A 16,980-nucleotide genomic window follows, 5' to 3' on the forward strand; every position below is an offset into this window, starting at 1 on the left:
ACAGAGCTCATAGGCCAGTTTCTTAAGCAGTCTTTATTCTGTTTTGAATTTTGGCTTACCAATAATAAACCCCATTGTTTTAGTAGCTAAACAGTCAGGTTTAACTTTGGCTTCATGGTTCAGTGTTACAGCAGATGAGGAAACTGGTTTCCAATCTCACACTCTGTTCCACTCAACCCAATCCATGTCACAAATGAGGTCCCTTTTCATCAAGATTGCTATCAGGAGCTGGAGACTTAGAGAATCGTATTGCAATTAAACGATTAGATTCTGATCTCACCGAAAGATTACACCAAAAGAATTCTGTTGATTTCAGTAACGTTACTCCAGGTTTTTACTCCAGTGTAACTGAGATCAGAATCTGAGCCCAAACCTTTAGACACAGACCTGCTGCTCAGAGTTTTCTAATGCAGAAGTAGGCTTCTTACCTATAAAACTTCCAGGGTGCTGGGCTGAGTCTCGTGAGCGGAGTGTTCTTCTTTTTAAAAAGTGGGAGGGCCCTAACTAAAACAGAATAGGTTGAATATTTGTGCCTAGAAGCTAGTTAAAACCCCAAATATGCATAGGGTGACCGTATTTCCCTATATACTGAATACGGGACACCTGTAAAATTACTCGTATTCAAGCAAGTTCAATCGCAATCAATCGTACAAACGTTCAAATTAACATCAAGTTGACTGAGCCCCTGTTAAAAGGAAATACTATATAGTTGGATTCTTTTTATTTACCTTCTTATCTTTAAGACTTTAGGGTTCATATGGGAAGGGGTGACACACACACACCCTTGCCCCCCTTCCCCACACACACACTGGGGGAGGTGACACAAACACACACACTCCCGTACACCTCTCTCACACAGTGGGGGTGACCGACTGACCCTCCCTGCCCAGTGCTCTCTGCCCTCCATGCCTGGCTGTGCCCCCAGGATGGACCTGTCTCTCCTGGTATCTGGCATCGCTTCTTCCTGAGGCAACATATGGGCAGGGGGCATGCAGGGTCACATGCCCACCCTCCCCAGATTTCTGCCAGGGTTCACAGCAGAATGTGGCCAGCAGCAGCCTTTCGGCATTGTGCAGGAGGGAATGGACGGGAGCTGCTTCCAGGTGCAGGGAAGGAGGAGGAAGGGAAGGGATGACCTGGCCCGTGTCTTTGCAGAGCTCGTCTCTTCCCCCTCCCCCCCAGCTTGTCCCCTCCTGCCCGCACAGTGTTGAAAAGCAGCTAACATCTCCAGGCTGGCCACCGACATGACCCAGCCACCTCCTGTGCCCTGGCTACAGTGCGGGCAGGAAGGGGTTAAGCCCTAAGGATTCATTGTGCACCAGGGCCCAGGGAACCTGACTGCAGGGGCTTCAGCGAACCGGACCAAAGAGGTGGCTCAACAGAGGAGGGTGCCTAGGGGGTGGAGCAGCCCCATGGTCCCTGGGGGCAGGATCTAGGGTGAGGGGTGGGTGAAGAGGGTGCTAAGCCCCTGCCCCAGGGGCTGCTGTGGCACCTACAGGTTCGGGGCGTGAACAGGCTGGAAATTGCTCCCCCTCCCCCGCCACTCCAGAGCTTAGCTGTGGGGTGGAGAGTCTTCCTCGTGCCAGCGCTGAGCAGGGCTTTGGCATATGCCAGGCGTGGCTCCTCCTGGCCATAGTAGTTCTTTAACTTCGAGTCACAAGTTTAGGTCCACTGAAATGACTCCAATCCCTTTTTAACGGGTTAAGACAATAGCTATGTAAAACATATTACAATAGCTAGGCAGATAACACAAAGCTTGCAAAATCCTTCATTTCAGCAACAGAGAGGGCTAAGCATTCCAAAATCTTTCCTTTATAAACCTGAAGAGAATAATTCCTACCCCAAGGAGGGTTCCATGTAGAAAAACAGTTGTCAGACAACAGTTCCTTTTTCTAAATTCTCTGTCTGTGGTTGGGCTGTGAAATCATCATTAAATTCAAGATGTGTTCAGACTCTTCAATACAGTGCAAATCATCACACTTCTGAAGAGCACCAACGCGGGTGTCTCTGAGGCTGTAATGAGTGCTTTCCCAGCTGTTTATCCTGTCCCAGTGAGGACCTGCTTGGCCATCATTAGTTCCAAATTGACAACTCTTGCTGCAGTCTGATTGAGCAGAACTACTATCTTTGGACATCCAGGCTGTGTAATTATCATCCTCATTCCTATAGCCAAGCACTGGGTAGATCTAAAAAGAATTCTAGCTTAATGGGGATACTTTAATTGAGTCATCCATGTGCAATGCTGAAAGCTTAGGAGACCCTACAGATCTGCACTGATCAGCCAGAGAAGAACTCACAGCCATTCTTGCTCTTTCGAAATCTTGTGTAGGCTTAATTCAGCCTTGCAAAACTATCATGAAAAGTAACTAGTGCAGGTATAAAATCCACCTTCTGCCATGGTGACTGAAGATAATTTGGGGGCATGGGGTAAAAGTTAGGGGAACCAGATTTTTCTCACCCCCTGGTGAGGGGTCAGTTAGGATGGTTTTATCCAATTTTATGTGCAGAAATCTAACCCCTACAGTGAAGTTCTGTTGCTGTATAAAGCCAATTCAGATTGAAGGGTAGAATGACTCCAAGATCTCTGTGGCATTCTATATAAATAACAGTTTGCATTCTGAAACTTACCTCTTATTCTCCAGTTGCCACTGATCACTTAAAAGACAAGTCTCACCGGAAACCACCCTGTAATTAAAATGAAAGAGTCTGTGACCTGAAATGTCAATTGCAATTTTAAAAAAGTAGTTACATTGATATCAAATGTGACACTTTCAGTTCCCAGTTGATACAGGAGCTGAGAAGATCAGAACAGTTCCTTTTTGAGTGAAGAGGTACATTTCAGCATCACTGTGGCTCCAGAGTGCAGGCTGAAAGCCACAGGTGAGGGACCACGGAGGACCATCAGCCAAGAGCATTTCTCACTACAACATTCAACTCCTGGAGTGATATCTTGGCCCCATTGAAGTCAATTGGAGTTTTCCCATTGACTTCAGTGGGGCTGGGATTTCCTTCTTGGTGCTTTAAAGCACAGTATATTTCTGGATACCACAGTGAGGAGCATGTTATAAATTTTTATACAGAAAGAAACCTTCACTCCGTCACTAAAAAACGGTCATGTCTGGCTACCACTGAAGTCAATGGTAATATTTCCATTGCTTTCCATTATTAAACGTAGATTTGGCTCAAAGTATTTTGACTTGGATAATCCCTTAGCTGCCTGTGAATAAGGTTTTATGACTAGATTGAAAGCAAGGCTGAAATGGGTCTAGGCTGCAAGATTTTCAATGTAGATGTCACTGAACTGTGTTTTGAGACACATGGTACCATATTTTCCCAGAGATAAGTGCCGAGTTCAAACAAATCTTGTAAAAGGAATCCTGGACTCTTGATTGCTTTCAAAGTTTGGGGTATAAACCCTCATCTCCAGGAACTTAGTTTCAGCAAGATTTGAAAATAACATGTACACCTCTGAATGTGAAATTAGGTTCTCAATATGCTTATTCAGCAAAGTAAATCCATGCTAAATTGGCATCTGGGATTAGACAGAAGTTATAACGCACATTTATGATCCACAAACCATTAGCACTGTCAAATGTTTCACTGAAGCCTAAAAGTAAATTGCAATGCTTGTGTGTCATCTCCATTAAATATCTGACATCTATAGATTTTAATGTTATGCTTGCAGGGGAAACTCCAAGTATCATTATTATGGGATCCGTTTAAAGCCAGAATCTCCACTGAATCACTTACAGGAAGACACCCAGTATATGGCGATGAGGCAACAGCCCATACACCAGAAACAAAGGTATGTGCCCAGGGCTTCTCAGATCTGCTAGTTGTGGCAATGGAAGCTGCGAGGAGTGGTTTCCCCAAAAGAGCAAAACACGGGGTCCCACCTCAAACAGCAGCACCAGGAGCTTGAGACTTTTAGCGCTGGTTATTTGCAAAGGGGGCCATATGCTGAGGGATAGCTCATGGCATAAATTAAAAAGCAACAGAGGGTCCTGTGGCACCTTTAAGACTAACAGAAGTATTGGGAGCATAAGCTTTCGTGGGTAAGAACCTCACTTCTTGCATCTGAAGAAATGAGGTTCTTACCCACGAAAGCTTATGCTCCCAATACTTCTGTTAGTCTTAAAGGTGCCACAGGACCCTCTGTTGCTTTTTACAGATTCAGACTAACACGGCTACCCCTCTGATACTTGGCATAAATTAAGAAACTTGGTGATAAGGTAAAGTACATTCTATAGGGAAGGAGGAAGGCACTGCACTTAACAGAGCTTGAAGTGGCTGATACTGAACAAGGATAAAGAAGGGTCAAAGAGAAATTCGGATTCCACAAACTATTCCTCTTTGCCTCTTTTTGTGCAGCAAAGGCTTGGACTTGGGCTGCCTGTTGCTATGGTGAACACTACAGAATATCCTTTTCACTGTATCCCAGTGACTCAACATTTTTAAGACCTTAGCTGTACAGTTATTTGTGTTTAACCAGTGGAAGGGGTCTTGTTTTTCTTTTCATAGACCAGCTAGTGCAAGAGGTTCAGATGGGGCCCAATCAGACTCGCATCTGGTAATTCTGGGTAAAATTAAATGAAGGTCATGATGCAAAGCAACTCTTGAATTGCCTCTTGGCAGCTTCAGCACTCTTGCTTCTGGTTGGAGGGAAGGCATGGAAAAATCTCAACTTTTTAAGTTCCCAAACAGCAAAAAAAAACAAAAAAACCACCTCTGCTGCTTATTTCACTGTCTGACCTTGAGCAAATCATATAACCTTTCTCTCAGCCCCGGTTTCCTTGTCTATAAAATGGGGAGGATGATACTTATCTCAGATGGATGATGTGACATTTCATGAACATGTGTATATAAAGCATTTGGAGAAGGTGCTACAGAGACATGAAATATTTATTGTTGTTTCCATCCTATTTTTGCCTGAAGCTTCCATAATATTTTTGAGTATTTTGAGTATTGGTATTAGGCCTCATCTGCAGTGAAATCTCGCTGCTATTAAAGAACAGTGTTTTTACTTGGTTAAAAAAAACCTGTGTGTAAAACAGTGTTATTTATCTAGAACACTTTTTTAAAACATTAACCTACCCGTGTTTGGCGCTCTGTTAGAAACAGGCTTGTGAAACCATGCTTAAACCTTGTTTAAAACACAATTATAAATAAGTGGTAAAGCTCTAATGCAGGCAGCCGTTAGACTTTTACTGGTACTGCCTCACTTCTTTAACGGATCATCCTAACGTTTATCGCATGTCTGATACGTTAGGAGCAGTGGGGAGGGCCAGCTATCAGTTTTACACAGCCCATTTGCAATATGAAGGAGAAGTTAATGTGCTTCATATTCTGTCTTGTCAATGGCATCCCAGGCACTTAAGACACATTCCTGATTGTTGACCCTCAGAGGTACAGTAAAAGCAACTAGTGCAAATAAAAAAAATACATATCCGAGCCCCAGTCCCTTCACTGGAACCAAATGGTTTTATTCATTTTAGCATTTCCGTCCCCCAAGTAAATGTAGGCAAACCATGAATGCACATGATGCAAACTGGGACGTCCGTTTCACATCAGCAAAGTGTAGCAATAAGATGTTAGGCCACCAAACAAGGTTGGCTTCCCCACCCCAATGTGAAATTGATTGGTCATTGGCCATTCCTAGTGGGAGCTGTCATTGTCACCAAACTCCACACCACAACTTGCTTTGATTGCCCCCTTCCCTCACTAGCAATATCAGCAGAGAAGCCCAGGGCTGCCCAGAGGATTCAGGGGGCCTGGGGCAAAGCAATTTCGGGGGCCCCTTCCATTAAAAAAAAGTTGCAATACTATAGAATACTATATTCTCGTGGGGGCCCCTGTGGGGCCTGGGGCAAGATGCCCCACTTGCCCGCCCCCCCCCCCCCCCCCGGGCGGCCCTGGAGAAGCCAAGAATCAAATAGAGCATAGGAACTGAATTACCCAGAAGCCCTAGTAGCTGTTTCTCTGGGTCAGGGGGCTGAGGGGGGAGCATGTACTCTTCTGCTTGTACTCCATGGATAAGAAGACTCCAGGCCACAGGGCAGTCAAACGAGAGACATCCACCTGCTCTACATTCTCTTCAACATCTAACAATTAAAACAAGCCGATACAATGCTTCTCTGAGGTTAGTCAGGAAATGGCCACTACTATTAATTATTATTTGTGTTGGAGTAGCACCTAGGTGCCCCAGACAGTCGTGGATCAGGACCCCATTCTGCTAGGCGCCATACAATTGTGTATCATTTTATTTTAAATGCAGAGCAATATAAATGACACTGTTGCCTTCCTGTTATTAACTCTGTGTAGAAACAAGCTGCATTTGATGCCACTTACACAATCTATTTACCTCTTTGGGATTATTTGAGATAGATAATTTGGCCACATTTTATACTAAGAATACGTTTATAAAGGCTTAATAAATGCTGAATAGATGTCATAAGCATATCACAGATATGAATAATATGTGTTATAGTTACAAGCATATCAGCAGAAGGTTTGCAAACCCCGTGATTATAAACCACCTGTTGATCTAACAATTGATTAACCATTTATTAAAACAATTATTTAGAATTTATTAACCCTTTAGAAGCTATTTATAAATGTACACTGACATATTAAGCGACTTGTTTGTTTGTTTAACGCAGAAGTGTTATATGGTATATGACTTTGCCAGATAACTCTTTCACTGTGTGTGTGTTTGCACATTTTAAATGTGCATACTACCAAGCTGTAGTCTGAGGGTTTTTTATATTCCTAGGTATAGACCTGCACAGAAGATGGATGGCATAAGGGAGAGTGGATCCAACAGTAGCCTGCACACTACTCCAGAACAGTCAGTTGCAGCTCAAAGTCAACACCATCAGCAGTTTATAGGTGAGGAAATTCAACTCAAATTCCATTCTTCCTTTCAGTTTTCTCATTTCTAGGAAATGCAACTGATTTCTAACTTGAAAAGGCTTCACAACCCTGCTCAGCAGGGCCAATCTATTGCCGTTCTAGGTGTCTGTTTATTTTCAACATTTGCCAAAGATATCCTAATAAGTGCTTAATATACCGTATCTTTTATTTTTACATTTGCAACTTCCCTCACTAACCCTATTACACCCACAATCTGCACAGCTTTCCTCAGGCATGCTGCGAAGATGTCATGTGTCGCATGCTTCGGTTCTTAAAAATAGCATTTATTTATATATATTACTTAGAAATCGCCATCTTTTCTTGAAGAAAGAAGAACAGGAGTACTTGTGGCACCTTAGAGACTAACAAATTTATTAGAGCATAAGCTTTCGTGGGCTACAGCCCACTTCTTCGGATGCATGAAGTGGGCTGTAGTCCACGAAAGCTTATGCTCTAATAAATTTGTTAGTCTCTAAGGTGCCACAAGTACTCCTGTTCTTCTTTTTGCGGATACAGACTAACACGGCTGCTACTCTGAAACCTGTCATCTTTTCTTGAAAATTCTCCCTGCAATCTTAAGAGTCTACCTCTGCTGACTTCTGTGGGGCTTCCCAGGGTGGGAAGCACTACAACCAGAAGAATGGAGCCCTTAACTAGTATTTTTTTTAAATTATATTTGCTTGCAGCTAGGTTTCCCATTCATTGAACTTTTCTGAGCCCCAGAAAGGCTCCGGTTTAAGATGAGTTGGGGGCAAAGGTTAAGATTAATTTTACTGGAAGTTTTTATCCTGTCCTTAGTGTTGATGTTATGGCATTCAAATCAAAAAGCTCCACGTTCTCTTTTGGATCAGGGGGATAGCTCAGTGGTTTGAGCATTGGCCTGCTAAACCCAGGGTTGTGAGTTCAATCCTTGAGGGGGGAGGGGCATTTAGGGATCTGGGGCAAAAATCTGTCTGGGGATTGGTCCTGCTTTGAGCAGGGGTTTGGACTAGATGACCTCCTGAGGTCCCTTCCAACCCTGGTATTCTATGCTTCTATTCCTCTTGATAATGGAAAAACTAGCAGCCCTGCAGAACAAGGGTAACAAAAGTCTTAGTCCTAGCTCTTTCTGTGCGGATGACTCAAATGAGAGAGCCTCCAAGATGGTGGATTTGTTGTGATTGCAATGCATACACACATGATAGAAGCATGCACCTTGCAAAGTTTGCATTCAATTCTTGGGGAAGCTCATATTTCCTATGACAAAGACATACCATTCAAGTCCCACTACTCTGGGTGAGGATCATGTCCAGCAGTGCACACATCTATTACATCGAAACCTTAAGTAACCATTCAAGAGATCAACAAATATTTACTGCTTAATGGAGGTGGCCTTCTAATAATGGTGAATCCGAACTGTACTCTGTATACTTGGGGCAATCTTTTAAGACGGGAGGTTGCCTAATAAGGCTGGCCTCCAATATATAGATTTCCATATGTGTGGGAGGAGAACTGGATACAAGACACACTGCCTACTAGTTGCCACAGTTCGCTGCATTTTTTCTATTTAAGGAAAACTGTGTTAAGAATTTGCTGGATACCAGCTTGTCCTTCAAAGGAACTTAAGAGGAATGAAAGTGGGCACAAACAAGTGAGACCAACAGTTTACCCAGTTACTTCCCAGTCCAAACTGTAGGTGTGGGGTTGAGGTTTCCCCCCACCGTGTTTCTGAGTAATGACACACAAGAACATGGACCTCTCTGAGCAGTCTCTAAAATGCAGTTGTGCCTGTGATGTCTGCCATCCAATTAAATTTTCCATTGTACTCTCAAAATACCGAAAGGATGTAATTCAGACTTCAGAGAAAATCTAATGGGAACGCACATTATAGTGGTACAAAGCATTCATGTTTCTTTCCTCCTAGTTGCAATAAAAACATTTTCTTTTCTCCAATGAATAATTGGGCAGTGGTGTTCTTTTTTGGAATGACATGTTGAAGTATTGGACAATCGGTCTCATTGTTCGTTATCTGAAATATGAAATGTAGCAACCGGCTGCTGCAAAATTGTATCCTAATTCATAGTCTTATAAAACTATGAATGCCTGTTAAAGTTTGCCATCTTTCCCAACTTTTCTCCTAGATGTAACCCATGTCTTTCCTGATTTCCCGGCACCTGATCTAGGAAATGTCCTCTTACAAGAGGGGATCACCATGAATGATGTCAAGACGCTACAGCTTCTTTACAGACGACACTGTGAGGTAACTATATAGGCTCTGTTTGCTTGATCTAGGATCTGATTCCATAGTGTGCTCCTTCTACCCCAGTCCTGCTCTCTTGAGGAGTGGGTTCTGAACCGGAATGTTTTTGATTGGCTTGATAACTTGAACTATGCTATTTCCTCCCTGTGTGATCTGCTTATATTCTGAGTGTTAAAACAACACATTGTAGATTGTTCTACTTTTGTATCTAATCTAATCCAGGTGGTAGGGTATTCCACTTAACGAAGAAGCTGTGTGACTGAATGTTATCAGAGCATCTTATGAGCTGTCATCTTTAATTCTTAGGCAACTTTGGATGTTGTAATGAACCTTCAGTTTCATTACATTGAGAAGCTGTGGCAGTCCTTCTGGAGTTCTAAAACACCATCTAGTGATGGCTCTACCACCATGCCTTCCAGGTAAATGGTTACACACGTATCCTTGCTAACCTTTGGATGACCTAAGTTTTACTAGTGTTTTACCTTAGAGATCATGAGTGATACTGTTTTCAGCTTCATGATTGTATTGATCTGTAAGAGTTAAGGATGTTAACTACCTACCAGGAGAGGACCCTATCTTAGGGATAGAGATAGAAGTATACTATTGTAATTGTACACCAGATGCAGAGGATTTTAGTATCTGTTTATTTGATGTGCACCTCTGATTACAGATACTAATCTAAAACGTGTTATTTTGACTAACAGGAATGGGTCACTGCTTTTGTAGAAGCCCAGTATAGACAGACATTTAGAACTGCATGTCATTGAATGTTGTTACAGAATGACATCAGAGGAAGCCAATAAGAACTTAATGACATTCAGCTAAATGGGGACTCGTTCTTAATCAGGTTGCCATGAAAATTAAAAAAAAAAAAAAAAAAAGCCTTGTGTTCTGGGGCATAATGACAAAATGTGCTGCTTTGATCTTTTAATTGTATTCTTGCCTAGTTCTCTGTTATTTCCTATTCTTCCCTGTTTATGCGTTAGTAACCTGCCGCCAAGGGACAGGGAAACGGACAGTGAGTGAAAATAGAGGAAACTGAAATAGTTGGAATGGTAATGAAAGTCCAAATAGTGTCCACTTTCACTGACTGTATATAAGGATTTCAGGTCCTAATGTTTTATATTCAGAGCAAGGACTGTAAAAATTTGGGAAATGGGGAGAAAATCCCCTCCTTTCTCCTAATAATCTTCAAATTCTAACCCGATTATCCTCCTCAGATAGTGCCCAATGGATGGATCGCTGCAAAGAAACACTGTAACTGTAGGTTTCTTTTCAGATGTTTAGTTTAGAGAGTCAGAGATAGGAAACAAAAGTAGGGGTGCATCGTAATTGGGATACAGTCATGGAACATTTAAGGTATTGTTAAAAATCTTACACCACCGAGAAAATTATTACAGGTGGGCTGCACAATCAGGGAAGACACAAACATCAGTTTCATGCATTGGGGCTGCAGTCTCGCAAGATTTTACTCCTCAGGAAATTCTGCGCCAAAAATATTAAAAATTCTGCACACAATGAAATTCTACATATTTTATTTGCCAATAAATAAATGTGGAGGCTCCTGCATGGCAGTGGGGAGCACAGGCCACTGGCTGTGGAGATGAGAGGTCATCCTGCATCCCTCCCCCGGGACACGGACTTGGCGGTGAGGCTGTATCTGACCCTAACACAGCGCAGGGCCGAGCCTGTCCCAGAAACCCCCTGGGGTCCTGCCCCTCCGCACCAGGCACCCCAAGATCATAGAATCTCAGGGTTGGAAGGGACCTCAGGAGGTCATCTAGTCCAACCCCCTGCTCAAAGCAAGGCCAATCCCCAACTAAATCATCCCAGCCAGGGCTTTGTCAAGCCGGGCCTTAAAAACCTCCAAGGAAGGAGATTCCACCACCTCCCTAGGGAACCCATTCCAGTGCTTCACCACCCTCCTAGTGAAAAAGTTTTCCCTAATATCCAACCTAGACCTCCCCCACTGCAACTTGAGACCATTGCTTCTTGTTCTGTCAACTGCCACCACTGAGAACAGCCTAGCTCAGGGGTGGGCAACTTTTTGGCCCGAGGGCCACATCTGGGTGGGGAAATTGCATACAGGACCATGAATATAGGACTGGGACAGGGGGTTGGGGTGCGGGAGGGAGTGCAGGGTGTGGTAGGGGGTGTGGTGTGCAGGAAGGGGCTCAGGGCAAGGAGTTGGGGCAGAGGAGGGGTGCAGGGTGTACGAGGGGGCTCAGAGAAGGGGGTTGGGGTACAGGAGGGGGTGCACAGTGCAGGAGAGGGCTCAGGGCAGTGGTGCAGGGAGGGGTGCGGAGTGTGGGAGGGGGCTCAGGGCAGGGGGTTGGGGTGCACGAGGGGTGCAAGGTGCAGCAGGGGGCTCAGGGTGGGGGTTGAGGCGCAGGAGAGGTGCGGGGCAGGGAGTTGGGGTACAGGGTGCAGGAGTGGTTTGGGGAGTGGGCTCCAGCCCGGCGCCACTTACCTGGAGCTGCTCCGGGGTGGCAGCAGCACGCACCGGGCCAGGGCATGTTCCCTCAGCCTCTCCTCGTAAGTCATGTGCCTGAGCCCCCTAATCATTTTCGTTGCCCTCCACTGGACTCTCTCCAATTTGTCCACATTCTTTCTGTAGTGGGGGGCCCAAAACTGGACGCAATACTCCAGTTGGGCCTCACCAGTGCCGAATAGAGGGAATAATCACTTCCCTCGATCTGCTGGTAATGCTTCTACTAATGCAGCCCAATATGCCGTTAGCCTTCTTGGCAACAAGGACACACTGTTGACTCGTATCCAGCTTCTTGTCCACTGTAATCCCCAGGTCCTTTTCTGCTGAACTGCTGCTTAGCCAGTTGGTCCCCAGCCTGTAGCAGTGCATGGGATTCTTCTGTCCTAAGTGCAGGACTCTGCACTTCTCCTTGTTGAACCTCATCAGATTTCTTTTGGCCCAATGCTCCAATTTATCTAGGTCACTCTGGACCCTATCCCTACCCTCCAGCGTATCTACCTCTCTCCGCAGCTTAGTGTCATCCGCTTAATAAATGATCCAGCACTCACCATAGCTCCTCTCCCACTAGCAAGCAAGTGGGACAGAGTCTTGAACACATGTCCAGCCCTGGCCCCCGATCCAGGTGTGGGGCAGGCAGGTTCAGCCCGGCAGGATCCAAGTGTGGAGGGCTTAGTGTGGGGGGATCCAGGTGTGGAGTGAGAGGGTTCTGTGTGGGGCAATCTGGGTGCGGACAGCTGGGGGTAGATCTGGATGCACAGGGGCTCATTGGGGGCTTTGGGTGCAGGGGAAATGAGACTGCGGGGGGTCCAGGTGAAGATGGTTGGACTCAGCGGGGGCGGGTCTCAGTGTGCGGGAGGATGGGGGCTCAGCAGGAGGGGTCTCATGTGGGTGGCTCTTGCAGGGGGGTCGGGGCTGGGGGAGTGGGGCCTAGTGGGGTGGGGGTCGGGTTCGGGGGGCTCGGCAGGGTGGTCCAGATGCAGGGGGGTGGGGCTCACAGGGGAAGAGGAAGGCCTGTCCTCCCCAGCCCAGCCCCAGCTCGGGCTAGCAGCTGAGCACAGCGCAGGGCATCCTCACCCCCCCAGCGCAGTGATTTCCTCCTCACCTGCTGCTCCAGGCGCCTGAAATGATGTGTCCGCGCCGCTGGGGAGGGGCACGTGACCACTCTTGCAGCTTCCCTTTGCTTCCCATCAGAGAGTCATTTTTCTCACCTTTTCCTAAGATAGGGTCTTGTATTTATGAGCAAGATAATGTACGGTTTCCAGGGTGCCATCTCGGGAGAAATAAAGTTACTTAAAAATACTAAAAAGAAGAGTAAAGACCCTTCTGCCCATGTATAAAGAGATATTGAGGCAGGTTAAATTGACCTCATTCACTTGAAGACAATGCTGTGTCCTTGTCACAGCATGGGACTGGCTTTTCCTCCATGAAAATGTTTTCAGTATTTGTTTCCCGGGCAAATTTGGCACTGCTCGTATGCAATACCGGGCAATACAACACGTCACAGCAGTCCGCTCAGTGGCAATGTGATAGTCAAAAGGAGTAGGTTGGACAGCAGAAAGGAGAGGTGTGGATGTCCGGGAATGGCCAGCCTCACCGTGAGGAACCAGATGAGCACTTGCTTGTTGAAAGGAGTGAAAAAAAATTGGGTTTTGAGCTGCATTTGTTTTAGAAAGAGGGGAATGGGGAATCACTGAGCCAGAAGGAGGCAGGCAACTGTTGTGGGTGGTTGAGTTGATGGCAATGAAGGACCAGCCTCTGAGAGAGGACTGGAGGAATGAGAGGAGGTCCAGACGGGGTGTGTGGATAGGAGGTGAGATCCTGGCCAGAACGAGCAGAGACACGATACAGAGAGCTGAGCTCCCAGAGCTGATGAAGTCCCTACAACTGATCAAGCACCACTTCCTCAGAGAGACTCCAGAGGTTGTCTTTCACTAAAACCCAAAATGTGTTATTCTAATGAGAAATATGGAACAACTGTACGTGCATAAAGTGAAAGGTGCCGTTAACACTACATTACTCTTTGCCATGTAGTGAAGAAGAACACGAAGGGGTCATCTCAAAGGACAAACTCATCACTCTGTGTAAATACGATCCTATCCTGAAATGGATGAGAAGCTGTGATCACATCCTGTATCAGGCCCTGGTGGAGATCCTCATCCCTGACGTGCTGAGGCCGGTGCCTGGTAAGTATGTTGTGAAGTGATCAGAATGGCATGGGGAGCCCTGACTCTTGACCAACTTTCTTCTTTCTTGTGTTTTTGTTGTTGTTGTTTGTTTTTTTACTGTTTCACTCCATATTGTGCAATAGAAATAGATGGTTCACTGAGGTTGGCTACCACTTGCCATAAAGGCTGGCGTAGAAGGGTTTTGTTTTGTATCCGAGCTTGTCTGTTATGGCAACAGTCGTCTCCTCTATATGGAATGATTCCCATTTGGGCATCGTATCATGGCTCCTAGATGTATTTTTCCGTCTTTTAAAAATTCAGTTAATCACATTATCACAGCCTCAGGCTTTGGCCAGGAACCAAGTTGGAAAATGTAGGCTTAATACGCATAGAATGTATTTAAGCATAATTAATCTGTGCTGAATGCTTCCTTAGAGATGTGTGTCTTTCTGTTCTGTCACATCATTCTGGCCCAGTCTGCACATTATGGATTTTTTCTCTCTCTGTATATATTGACACTGGTTTGGGAGATTAGCACAGGATGCAGAGGCTTTTACCCCCAAGGCCCTGATTCAGCAATCACTGAAGTCTCACTGAACGCACCGGGAGTGAAGCACATGCTTATGTTCTTTGCTGGATCAATTCCTCATTCACTAGCTCAGACTCTGTCCAGGGCAATAGTGACCTAATGGCCTCAGTGCAGTCCCTAGTGGCAGAAAACCACCACCATGTGCCCTCCTGTTGGCAGGAGGGGAAGGATGGTCTGGAGGCTTGTGTGCTAAGCTGAGACTCAGGAAACATGAGTTCAGCTCCCAGTTTTGCCACAGACTTCCTGTGTGACCTTGGGAAAGTCACTTGAGGCCAGCTTTTTAAAAGTATTTAGGTGACTAACTCCCATTGAAATGAGTGTGAGTTAAGTACCTTTTGGGCCTTTTGTCTCTCTGTGCCTTGGGCCCCGTTCTGTAAAATGGGGATAATAGCACTTCCCTACCTCTGAGGGCGGTGAGGATAAATACACAAATCATTGTGAGATGCTCAAATACCACCATAATGGGGGCCAGGTAAGTACTTTAAGTGTTCAGTTTTAATGGAAGAAGCAAGGACCAAGTGGGCTATAAATGGCCCCTGTATAGGTGGGGTTGTATATGTCAGGATTGATATCTAGGCGGCATGAAGAAAACTCTTGCTGTCACTGCCTTGTCCGGGAATGAACAAGAAGGTTTGCTTCTTTAGCACTGCCAGGCCCGCCCCTTTCACAGCATTACATTTCCTGAAAATGAAAACTTATTTTTTTGAATGCCTCTTTTTCCTGTCTGTGATTTCTGTTGTTCACCACAAACCCAGCAAAAATACATTAAAAAACATGTTTATTTGCTATTGTGACCTAGTAAATAAAAAGGAACAAGTTAAATTTGTTTTGATGCAAAAACAACCAAAAAGGCACTTTAACAAGGTAGCTTTACAATGGAGACGAGGCTCAACATTTGCAAACCTGGGTACACCAAGTTGGGCTCTGAACTCCATATTTAGGCAACTGAATAAAAGTGACCCAGTTTTCGGAGATGCTGAGAATTTGCAGCTTCCACTCACTTCACATCTTTGAACACTGGGCTACTTTTGTTTAGTTGCCTTAATATGGATTTAACAGCCTGCCTTCAGGCACCCAGCTTTGAAAATGTTAGCCCAGGTCCTCGGTAAAAGCCTGACTCCACAAGTACCTATAGCACGGAAGCTTAATTGTCCTTATTGGTCCATTCTGCATGATGTTGGGCCTTATTGCTAATGACTATACTATACATATGCATATCAAACAAAAGAGATTCACAGATTCCAAGGCCAGAAGGGACCATTGTGATCGTCTAGTCCGACCTCCTGTATAAGACAGGCCACGGAACTTACCCAAAATAATTCCTGTTTGAACTAGAGCATATCTTTTAAAAAATTATCCCGTCTTGTTTTAAAAAGGCAAATGATAGCTTCAGTGCTATGAACTTCTAGTTGTCTGTGATTTTCATATCCTGGCCCACACATGCACTTGAACATTATTATTATAGATGCCAGTGATCTTAGAAAAGTTTCACATATGCCTCAAATAAGAGGGAGCTATTTAATTTGTTGGACAAAAATCACAGCCCGATGAATATATTTCAGTCTCCATTTTTTTTTTTTTTTTTTTTGCAAGACCCCAATGGACTGCATTCATCTGATTAATCTGTAACTGCACTAGGCTCCCATGGTACAATTTCTGATCCAATAGCTATTATCTTGATTTCGTATCTCCCAGAGTAGTTCTAGGCTGACAGGTCTCATTAAAGCCTCTTTTCATTGGAAAAGCCTCTCTAACTATCCTGACTTCTCTCTTGCAGGCACCTTGACGCAAGCCATCCGCAATTTTGCAAAGAGTTTGGAAGGATGGCTGATGAATGCAATGAGCGATTTCCCCCCACAGGTAGTCCAGACAAAGGTAAACAGCGGGAGTTTGTTACAAACAGGGGGGAAGTGTTTTGTTACAGTTTCGTGCAGTGGTTCCAAGCCACTGGAATTTCAGGCTTTGGTGACTGGCATTCTGGGCCCACCTTAATGACATGCCTCTGCTGGGCCTTGTTACACCATCACTGCTCACTTGGCCAATTGGGCATATTCCATGCTCAACTCAGCAGAATAAACAGGCAGTGTTGAGCCAGAATACAAGATTTGGGGAGAGGTCCATGTCATGTTATCATGGACCTACGGATGGGGCGATATCTCCTCATGGAATGTATGGTCACAGCCACTTCATCTCATGAAGCATGTATGCTGGGGCCTGGATTTGCTATTTCTAACTCCAGGCTTCAAATGCAGTACTCAACAGCGATGATTAATTGTTCAGACACTGTGTTCATCAAGCGCTTACCACACCCTGTAGTCGCAGATAAAACAGTCTGCAATTAGGCATCTGCAGTGGAATGATGCTCTACTGGAGAGGGAGCCGGAATGCCGGCAGTGACCAAGGAGCATTGGCGGGCCTTGTTTAACTGCAGTGTCTCCTCTACTTGTCAGTTCTGCCAGCCTTTGATTTACATAAACACTAAATTGTCCAAGCTGATAAACATGGTCAAAGCTGCTCATTTTCCCCCTCCAGTCATGTGTTTCTGTAACACTCTCCCCTGCTGCTGATGTGGAGCCAAGGGTTC

At 45.1% G+C, this 16,980-nt stretch overlaps 1 protein-coding gene across 17 annotated transcripts in view; it reads left to right on the forward strand.

Annotated features, from left to right (window-relative positions):
• RFX2 (regulatory factor X2) overlaps positions 1-16,980 on the forward strand; it is a 100,794-nt gene that overhangs the window by 72,523 nt on the left and 11,291 nt on the right. For 14 of the 17 annotated variants that reach the window (XM_005281218.5, XM_042841467.2, XM_042841469.2 and 11 more), the window contains 6 exons: positions 3,686-3,805; positions 6,773-6,888; positions 9,033-9,151; positions 9,458-9,570; positions 13,674-13,825; positions 16,174-16,271. In XM_005281218.5, coding sequence (XP_005281275.1) covers positions 3,686-3,805; positions 6,773-6,888; positions 9,033-9,151; positions 9,458-9,570; positions 13,674-13,825; positions 16,174-16,271 — 718 coding nt within the window. The remainder of the gene's footprint in view (positions 1-3,685; positions 3,806-6,772; positions 6,889-9,032; positions 9,152-9,457; positions 9,571-13,673; positions 13,826-16,173; positions 16,272-16,980) is intronic. The other 3 variants (XM_024105773.3, XM_065578200.1, XM_065578203.1) reach the window with 1 other exon arrangement.

This window comes from Chrysemys picta, chromosome 25, assembly GCF_011386835.1.
Source record: "Chrysemys picta bellii isolate R12L10 chromosome 25, ASM1138683v2, whole genome shotgun sequence".
Lineage (NCBI taxonomy): Eukaryota > Metazoa > Chordata > Testudines > Emydidae > Chrysemys > Chrysemys picta.